The sequence below is a fragment of the Puntigrus tetrazona genome, chromosome 20, assembly GCF_018831695.1.
Source record: "Puntigrus tetrazona isolate hp1 chromosome 20, ASM1883169v1, whole genome shotgun sequence".
Taxonomy (NCBI): domain Eukaryota; kingdom Metazoa; phylum Chordata; class Actinopteri; order Cypriniformes; family Cyprinidae; genus Puntigrus; species Puntigrus tetrazona.
This window is the reverse complement of record NC_056718.1, coordinates 5607813-5618564: the sequence shown is the minus strand read 5'-3', so window position 1 is coordinate 5618564 and position 10752 is coordinate 5607813. Positions and strand designations below refer to the sequence as shown.

The 10752-nt window shown below is 39.1% G+C and overlaps 1 protein-coding gene across 1 annotated transcript in view; it reads right to left on the bottom strand.

Annotated features, from left to right (window-relative positions):
* Positions 1 to 1526: 1526 nt before the first annotated feature.
* LOC122324834 (potassium channel subfamily K member 9-like) overlaps positions 1527 to 10752 on the bottom strand; it is a 14830-nt gene continuing 5604 nt past the window's right edge. Inside the window, exon 2 of the mRNA XM_043219521.1 lies at positions 1527 to 2452. Within this exon, the coding sequence (XP_043075456.1) occupies positions 1527 to 2452 (926 nt within the window). The remainder of the gene's footprint in view (positions 2453 to 10752) is intronic.

Here is a 10752-nt window from a genome sequence, read left to right as displayed (position 1 = left end):
TTTGCTTTAGCCAATGCACAATGCGAGCGCTGCAATGTTCTGTATTTTAGTCTATTGCGATGGATAAACTCATACTTGTACATGTATTGGTGTGGTCAAGTCTTGGTTTGTCTCTTTTAGGGTCTGGTCTTGACTCCAACTCTGGTTTATTGGATGATCCTAACTGTAACTCAGATATTATATCCAGGATACGGTAAGACCTAGAAGAACCAAAAACGTGACACGATTGCGGTTATATCATGATGCAATTTGATTATTGAACATAAACATCCTCTACCGCGAGCAGAGAATGAGAACTGCTGAGTACATCCAAACTGTTCCTAAAAGAGGTGCACTATGTTTTTCAATCAACATCAGAGCAATTTGTAGGCCTATGAGGTGCTATCTCATTTGCAGGGCATTCTCCGAAGACATCATCAAAGTGTAAAATACATAAATAACTGTCTTTATTGATGCATTTAAATAAGTCTCATTCAAATAAATGCTATGGTTATGGTCGAGAATAAAGCAATCATTGCTAGGGTTAGCATACATTATACACCGATTGTTCACAATGGAATAATAGTCGTGCTGTTGCTTATATAAATAACGATGAATAACAATCATCCGCTATGTCGTTACGTTCCCATTTGTGAGGCCCTGTTTTATTGGATGTTTAGTTTGACTTTCATTTCAAAAAATACTTTTTAAAGGATTATTTGCTTTTAATATTGGATCCAGAGCTATCGCTTTGTCTCGTTACAGTATACGCATACCAGTTTAAACAAAGCACATGCAATTATTTTCCTCTCACCACCGACTTTTGCTGTCGCTCGTCTGTCACCTCAAAATATAACGCACTTGGAAAGTCTCTACATACATGTATAATTTACAGAAAACCTTAGTTCGAAAATTAAACGAACAGAAACGGAAAAAAAAACAAAAAGGCTAACGGAAACGATGACGCACATCAAACGACAATTTATGCACATGCTATGGTTGGCAACAATATTTTGGCATGATGTGAATCAATGTCTCATTTTTCTTAAATAGAATTGCTTATAGAAAACAATACCTGATACTGTGTAGTCCTTTTCAAATCAGTTTTATCGTTATTTCTCCTTCGGTGGTGTGGCACTTGAATCTCAAGAAAGAACCAGAGGTTGCTCACCGTTTGATAAAACACACATTTTCATGTGTCCCTTAAAAAATTATATATATATATATATTTATATCTATATATCTATCTCCTTCTGTATTATTCAAAATGCAAGTGTGCATCATCTGACAAGATATCAGGATGGTGGTATTATATCCAAATCCACTTGGGTGCTGCTCAAAGGGGCAAAGAAGGCCCAGGCGATGTTTTCTGCAAAAATAGATATCCATGCTTCATGCTTTTTAACATTAAGTTCCAATATATCCACCAAGCGACCAAATGTCCTGCTTGTCCGAAGTCAGCCAGAAATTGATGAAAAAAAGTGGCAGAATGAGGTTTGGTAGAGCAGCAGCATTGGATATGTGTGTTCAGCGGTTGCCATCGGTCCTCAGATGGACTTGCGTCGTCTCATGAGCCGAAGGTTTTCTGTGAAGCTGTGCAGCCCGGGCGAGACGGAGCTGATGGGGGAGGGAAGAAAGCTGTTTTTTAGCGTGCTCGGCGAGATCTCCTCTATGCGGTAGGACACCGTCGAGTGGTAGTGATGGTACTGATGAGGGCTCAACTGGGAGCCGAACGAGTTCTGATGCGGAAATGCGCCGCCAACACCGCTTCCTCCTCCTCCCATTCCCAACCCGAGGCCCACCGAGCTCCCGAACTCGTGCGAATGGTAGTGCATACAGGAGCAAACGGATTGGAGATCTGTGACCTCGGATCTGTAACGCTGCTGCTGCTGTTCTCGTCTCCGTCGACTCCTCTGCAGCGTGTCCTCCTGGATGTGGATGATCATGCTACTGCGGTTCCCCGCCAGGGAAGCCCTCTCCTCGGCATCCCGCCGCTCGTCCTCGCTGTTCATGGTCAAGAAACGAAGGACCACCAGATTGAGAAAGGCCCCGATGACCGTCAGCCCCACTAGGATGTACATGAAGCTGAACGCCACATAGAGGGGCTTTCTCTGCAAAGCTTTGTTCTTCTGCAGGGCCACAAAGTCCCCGAACCCGATGGTGGTGAGCGTTATGAAACAATAGTAATAGGACTGAAAGAAACTCCAGTCCTCATAGTGGGAGAAAGCTGCTGCGCCGATGCAGAGCGTTCCCATGCAGGAGAAGAAGCCCACGGTCACCATGTTCTCCATGGAGACTTCCGTGATGCGCATCCCGCAGCACTTTTTGATGCGCTTCAGCATGTACTTCACGAAAGTGTTCATCCTCTCACCGAGGCTTTGGAACATCACCAGCGTCAGAGGGATTCCAAGCACTGCATAAAACATGCAGAACGCCTTTCCAGCATCTGTACCTGGAGCCGCATGGCCATAACCTAAGGAACAAAGAGACAAGTGATCAGACAAAAAACAAAAGTATGCTGAGAACACTTCTGGTTAAAATCTGGGCTGGTCACCAAATGTTGCAGGTGTGAAACAACACTTGGGTCATTTTTTAAGATCTGATGCCATTTGTAACAACAAATTCAGTCCCATTAAAGTTGCCTACAGGATATCCATGTTTGGTTCTTGTCTAAAAAGACTTTTATAATGAGGTGTTTAATACATTTGGCTACATTTGGAGTTCATTCTCCACCTACGTCTATACTATATCGACTCAAAGACAAAATTCAGTGGTTTGCTAAACCTAAACCGCTACAAAAACTAGTAAAGAACCTCACATTTTTGGGGAACACACTTTTCCCATGTTGTTTAGACAGTTTGGATATAAGCATTAGTTAAATTACAAAGTAATAAAGTAGATCCTAGAAGCTGCTTTCCAGAATTCAAAAACGGGTCCCTTATCGGCAAGCAGAAATTAACAGCATTTTGCTTTCTTTCTTTAATCTAATTGAGCTCTGGTGACCAGCCAATTTCTGTGACTTCTATCATCTTCACCAAATTCCAAGAAGCCAATCAGTCAATTTCCAAGAAGTGAAAGTTCCTCAAATTTTGGCTTCGCCTACAAACACACTCAGGCAGAAAATATGAGCTGAGTCATGCGCTCTCTTAGCCAAAACACTGAGTATAGGTCACGCAAACCAGGTGCCTCTTTGATCTTATTCTAGGCTCAGAGATTAAAGGGGGGCATCCAATTAGTGCCAGGTTTCCTCTCTTGCCCCCTTGGCCTTCTTCTTAGGGGGGCGAGACAGGAAGGTGGGCGTTACAGGTTTAGAAAAGAAAGAGAGAAGAAAGGATGGTGGAGCCAGTAAAGCTTTTAGCTTAATTAGACTTTATCTGGAAGTAAAATGGCTAAATTTGCTGACTCATATCAAAGCCAACGAGCCTTTCTAATACAATCTTTGCTGATGGGCAAGAAAATAAGTGACAAGACTATAGTAAAAATGTATTACATCCCACCTCACTATGCCAAGGCAAGTATTCATCCTCTCCCTTTCATTAGCACTAAGAAGGTATCATTCAAAAAGCTTTAGGCGTACGTGTTTGTGTGATAGTAGCTCAGAAGTAGTGCTTTAAAGGGTTTTTAAAAGTTACTTTAAGCAATTTCAGATGTTTTTCTAACTTACAATAGACTTCACATTGTCCCTTTAATCAAAAGCCTTGTTACAAAAACCACCCACCATATATATGTCAACAAACCTTAAGACTAACATGCAAAGAACATATTCAATGCAAGTGAGCTGCTTGTATTTCTCTTGTGCTGCTTACAGCAGAGCAGGTGCTCACTGTTTGGCTGGTTAGCTTCAGCAGTAACATCGGAAGGTAAAATAGCATATTTTTCCATTAACGGCCAATCAAACGTAGCCGAAAGCAACACATAAATCAAAAAAGTTAATTATGGTAGATTCAAGATTTACATGTGTTTTTGGAGTACAATTAAGAGTGTGAATCAACACAGGCTGCTGCAAAGACTTCTAACAAAAAGTGATACTTTAAATATATAGACATATATACACATGTACATATATATTAAATTAAATCAACTGTAAATCAGCTTTTGAAGGTGATGCGTGTATAAAACATATGTAGACAAGTCTCATCTTTCAAATTCAGACTATTTTTATCAGGAAATTCAAATAATAAATGCGAGGAATGGTCCGATCAGGTTTTTTGTGCCCCTAAACGGATCCAAGTCATATATTGCTTTTACTCTCTGCACGACTACACTGGATTAATTTGAATAATGTTAATGTACTTGAGTTGTGCATGAAATTTTGTGCCCCTAAACAAATCCAAGCCACTGAATATTAAATGCCTGCCTATACAGAGTCATGATCCGATTCTTGTGTTTACCTAGTTTTTCCTTAATTGTTTTGTTCTTTAGGGGATTTTAATGCACAAAAGCTAAATTAAACTTATTTAAAAACAGAGCCACAATTTCATCTGCAAACGACGGTTAACTAAAAAATGACAAAGCTATTTTATTTCATTTTTTCCCCCTACTGTACTGAAAAACCACACCAAACCGCGACATCAAAACAAAGGTACGTACTAAACAAAGTGGCTGTCTTCGAGCGAGTCAATGAATCATTCACTAAACGTAATTCAGTCAAAACCACAGAAAACCCTGTGTCTAAAAGATGAGTTACTCGGCTTCTGGAATTGTAAGAAAGCAATATGGTACTCGAGAGCACTGATGCTATAAAACGCATCTAAATGCATCTGGCTATCCTGTCAATCTATCCATCTGAAAACGAGAATTAATTCATATCTCTACAGAAATAGCAGCGGATTTAATGAGAACGCATCCCATTGACATATAGCCTCTTGAAAACCTTCTGAACGCCCACTGGACGGCCTACGCCGCAGTGCTCAACACCCACAAACACATGCATTCATTACCGCAACACAGTACGGCCACGCGGCTCAACTCCTGCCGAGCACTTGTACGAACTTAACCGGCTTTTACTGATCTTTTGGACTTGTAAGGATTGATCTCCCAGTTTCCCTGAAGGCCGCCTGCCCACTCAAGTGTGCTGTTATGGATTCTATTTATAGAAGTCGAGCCTGATCGATTCGATTTGCAAGCGGCACCGGGGACATTTTTTCCTTTCTTTTTCAGTGGGTACTTACTGTGTTGGAGTTGCTCTCTTGACCTCATGTGCACACACATGCACAAGGACGTATTGGAAATACGGGTGTATATATTGCATGTTATCACTCTCTGCTGTGCTGAGTTATGGAAGGAAAATATTGCTGGGGTCAATAGATTGAAAGGTCAAAATGCACTTGGTTAAAATTGGCAGCTCATATGACTTATATCTGAAGACAAAATTAAATTCAATGGAATTGCATTTTAAAGATGGAACATATTGTGAAGCTGTCGATAATTCAATAACTTTGCATTTTTAATAGCACGCTTTTGGAAAGCTCAGTCATTTATTTTATGGAATAGAGCTTTGTAGAGAAAAACATTACATTTATAACCTTATAAATGGGTTGCATGATTTGGGGGAAAATGCACTTTTTAAAACATGAACAAATTAACAATATATATATATTGTTTGCACTCTATATGTTACAGTAGCAGACTGTTTTGTAATACTGAGGTGCATATAATTGGCACAATTTGCAATAAGTAGCATAAACGTGGCAGGAAATCATCTTATTTTGAGAGTGTAAATAGAATCCATTGTTATTTGCACTTGTAGAGATATGTATACACTGGAAGCTTAATTACCAAATAATAAAAATAATAATAATAATAAAGTGCTTTCTTGATTCTCATTCAACACATGGATCAGTTATGATCTATTGACTACTGGGTACAAAAACAAGAGCAATTCATCTTTCCACAAACTCTCTCTGCATAGTTATGTAACATTAGTTTGCATAATGTCCTGTAATGGACAAATATATTTAAGTGCTAAATAACACCAAAAATTTTAATTTTGAAATACAATTCAAAACTACAGTATTACAGTTCGCAAAAATGTTCTCTTATATTGTAAAATGCAATTTATTATGACGCAAAGCTAACTTTTCAGCATCATTACTCCAGTCTATGTACATCTGTGATCATATTGTATTGCAAAACACTTTTGCTGCTATTGAGGTAAGGTTAGGGACAGATTTAGTGGTATGGGTATGTTTAAGGATGCGTTAAGGTATAAGGGACGGGTTAACAGCGTAGGCTAATTATAAATGTAATTACAGAAATTAAATGTACTGTATAAACGATTAATTTAAATGTAAGTGCACAGTAGTTAAGGCCACCTAATATAAAGCGGGGCTGAATACTTTCGCAAACATTTTAAAAAAAGCAGAATTATTCTAAACTTTTAGTGGTAACTGTATCACTGCTCATGACAACACAAGCTGGCAATAGAGATATGCAAGCTTTCGTGTCTCACCTGCATCATCTGAGCATTGCGGACGCACTCTCCTCCCACATGCTCACTGTCAAAAGAGCCAAAAACAGCAAAGACGGCTGAAGCTGCATGCCGTGAGTCATCTGCATAAGGTAAACGCTGACCTGCTAGCATGTTGAGCACTCTTCTGAATGACTAGCGCACCAAAACGTAATGGAACTTCACATATCAGTCAAGGAAGTCTTCGTTCAGTGGAAACCGGACCTGTTTCTGGAAGACTACGAAAGCCCCTGATGTCACTACGTGAACCACGGCGTAGTGATTTTGAACCGTTCGTGCTAATATTGATTCAGCAAGTGACAAACGCATAGTATTCAATTCTCGTGATTCCCTGTTCACTTCGGTGGCGTTCCTCCTCCTCTTTCCGAGGATGAACGCTTGCGTTAGCGAGAGCTCTTGAGTGGGATGTGAGGAGATTAGAGCTGATGCACGTAGGTGGTTTATTTACTGTCAATGCAGAGCCTTGCAGAGCTTTGATACCGTGAGAATTTAAAAGCATTTTTAGCGCTATCTGTGGCAGTGGGTTGATCTTTTACACGGTTGGGTTTTCGTTCCAGTCCTGGCTGTTGATGAGCTTAGTCATACAGCGTGCGCGTGTGGTCTCTCTCGCTACAACATAGCCTGAGCTAATGGGAGAAACGCACAGGGAAACTTCCCGTGATTCCGAATCAAAATAAACCGCTTTGAAGCATCCTGGAGTCATTTGTATTTTAAAACCGAACTGCAGAGGGACGAGGTTACGAATTCCAACGGCATGTGCATTGCGCGTGTTTAGGTGTTCCTAAAGTGCTGCGAGTTCCTTCAAGGTGTTTATGGCACTAAAAATCACCTTCATAAGTGTTTATCACACGTTTCCGCTGAGCATCTGGGATCCGTCGCCTTCTATGTCACATTACGCAAGTGCTAATTAATATTGAGCTTTGACACTTTTATAACCTGCGCAGTAATTACTTTAAATGAGTCATTATTGGCGGATTTGATTAATTAATGCAGTAATATCACAATACATGATACTCACAACGACGACAGCTGAGTCACTGTTGTTATTCGCATCGAGTCAACGCACAGGTAAACCAATTGGATCTTTTTACGTTTCCTGTTGCTGTGAAGATGGAAGATTAAGGCCTAACCATGACGTATGACAAATAAGTAACAAGAACTAGTGTAAAGCATTAAGTAGAGGTATTAAGGGGGTATTAAGTGGAAAGCAAACAACACGCATTTGTTTTTAGAGGTATCACACAGATAAAGGTCATTCTGGTTCTGCAGTAAACACGCGTTTCATTACTCACTACACAGCATGGATTTGTCACAGTCTCTGTTTTCTATTCCTCGAAGCAGGCATCATTTCGATAATGCCGATAATCGCTTTTTCGTCAGCTCTGGTTAGACAACATCATGTTTATTCTGATATGATAATCTCATTATTCCATCACTGCAGTAACAGAGCCACTCGTTCAACAGAACACAGGCCAGTTGCAAAGTCACAGGTGTGTGTGTGTGTGCGTGCGTGTGTGTGTGCGCGTGTGGGAGTGGTGTTTTAAATTGTGAAAGAAGGCCCTTACAAAAATTAATATAGTTAATATAGGTAATATAGTCAACAAGACATAATAACAGTACATTAATAATAAAACGGGTATACAGAGTGTTGTTGTTACTTTTTACAAAAAATTTACACTTTTTACAAAAAATATTTTTGTTTATTCTTAGTAATTATTAAAATTCTAAAATTAACTGAAATGCATTTAAAATAAAATATAAACATTCGATTTAAAAAAAAGTTACACTTTAAAATATTCAATGAAAATTTTAATTGTTGCCTTGTCATCTAAAAAAAAAGTATGTTCAGTTTTCTTATTAAAAGAATCTGCTACTTACTATTCAGTGTAGCATAATGCTTGTTGTTTGTCATTTCTCCGATCACAAATGCAAATAGTCATGTTTATGAGGCACAGTGTAATGCAACGTATAAAAAGACAGTACTAAGTCACTTTAATCAGTAATTATGACCCCACGGGATGCTACAAATGCCTTGTTTGTAATGGGTTTCATTGTTTTTGGGACGCAGCATCACGTGAAACATTTCCGCCAAATGCTAGAGATATTCGGCCAATCACAATGCACTGAATAGCTGGCCAATCAGAGCACATCTCACTTTTTTAAGCAATTAACTTTTATTATAAATTGACCCATTACAGGAAAGCGGGGCTTAGAGGAGAAACAATACTGTGGAAATTTTTTTTTTTTTCGCAACATCATATGGCTCCTTTAAGAAAATCTTAGTCTTAGTTCCAAGTCTCTTCTTAAAACCAATGTCAAAAATATTATCAAAAGTTGGATAGCCTAGACTAAGTGCAATAAAAGTCACAATAACTTTGACAACAACCGACTCGATGCGGTTATTTACAGTTTGATTATTATTTCCATGATTGAATGTGCAAAAATGGATGACCGATAAGAAAAATTAAAACTGCTAACATGCATGAAACCTCTTTCCATCCCTGCTATGGGCTTCATATTAAACCAATATCAACCAAGCAAGCGAACAGCATCTCCCTTTGCCGGAGTTACACTGGCCAATCAGACATGAGCGGAATTATTGATTGAGGGCAGATTAAGGTAATAACAGTCACTGAAGAAAAGAACATATTCAAAGAAGCACAGAGAATGAATATGCATCTCAGTCCATCATACAGAACAAAGAGCAACGAAAATCACCAAATCTCTTTAATAGTTCAGTCGATTCAGCAATGAGACGGTGAGAGCAGATGAAGTCTACCACTTCTGAGATGTAACGTCTGAGAAAAAAAAAAAAACAGTACGTGTCTTCTCTAGAATTTCAGAAGAGATTTCTATGGTCATGTACATTCTGTTAGTTCATCTTTTAGTGCTTAATGTTGTTCTGTACACAGAGTTCAGTAATTTATGTGAATGAAAAATGCATTCTACAACTGAACTGACAGGCAGGCAGTTCCAAGCACATTTACATAAAGTCTACGTGCTGTTAATAGAACCGAACACCTAGTTCTTGATATATTTAGACGTGTTTCATTGTTGTCTCTCTTTTGTATGCATGCTGAACCAGCTTCAATTTGTCAGTGCTGCCAGACGTATATAAAAATAAGCATATAAAGACAAGCCCATTATAAGCATACATCCAAAAGTGTTATCTTGAAAAAATAAACCACATATCATAACATCCCATCCTACCCAGGTCTACTATTGATTCCATAAGTTAAATTGCTTTATGAGCCGGGCACAAACAACAATCCAAAAGATGCTTAAAATAAATTGCTTAGTATAAGTGGACATGGCAACCCTTCAAGGTTGTGGCTCTGTCAATGATGGTTTAGTTAGAAATCACCGAACCTAATGAACCTTGGATCGCTGTAATACTGCTTTGGTTCATAAGACAGTGGCCTTCAAACAATAAAAAAAAGAGCAACATCTGAGCAATAGAATAAAAGGAAATCTAAAGTCTGACATCGACACCAGGTCCACCATTTTGTTAATAAGCAGAGCAATGCTGTATGAACAAATACACACAAAAAACTATGCTTACACACACTTGTACACACACACGGAAAAGTCTGTCACACACACACAAATGCATGAATGCATCTGGACACAAATAAACTCTCGTACATGCATGAATGAATTTGCACATAAACACACACTCGCTTTCTCTCTCACACACACACACACACACACACAAATGTCATCCTGCCATGTGATTTAATGAACTCAGTCACCCTTTTAGATGTAGTCTCTCAGAGGACTGAAGCGTCTAATTTCTCATCAGATTCCCGCTGTTTGTACGCACCTGCTGTGCCTTTTAGAGAATCATATCTGATGTCCCACACACTGCTGTCAGTCCTATAGTGTTTGTGCATTGTAAAAGCCTTCAAAAGCAATTAAAAGTTAGCAGGCTCTTGTTTGCATATGTGTGTGTGGTTGTTTTTGGTGTTTGTTTGCAGCCGTGTAGAGTGATTCCCTCTTGAACATAAACGTGCAGCGTAAATGTCTGAGTGTTTGCACTTGAAGCAAGAAAGAAAACATTCTTATATTCTAGAAAAACAAACTGAGTGTGGAGCCCAGACTAATGCAGGGAAATTCGGTTTCGGTTCATTTCAAGCCAAATGTCTCAATTTTATTTTAAACAGTTTTTCCCAGTTCTATGCCATTCCGACAGTCTTATAATAAAAGCAGCCAAATGTGCCACTCAAACAATATAGACTTGATTTAGCTCTATATATACTGTATATCCCAAAGGACAGCTCAGTTTCAGTTCAGATCATATATAT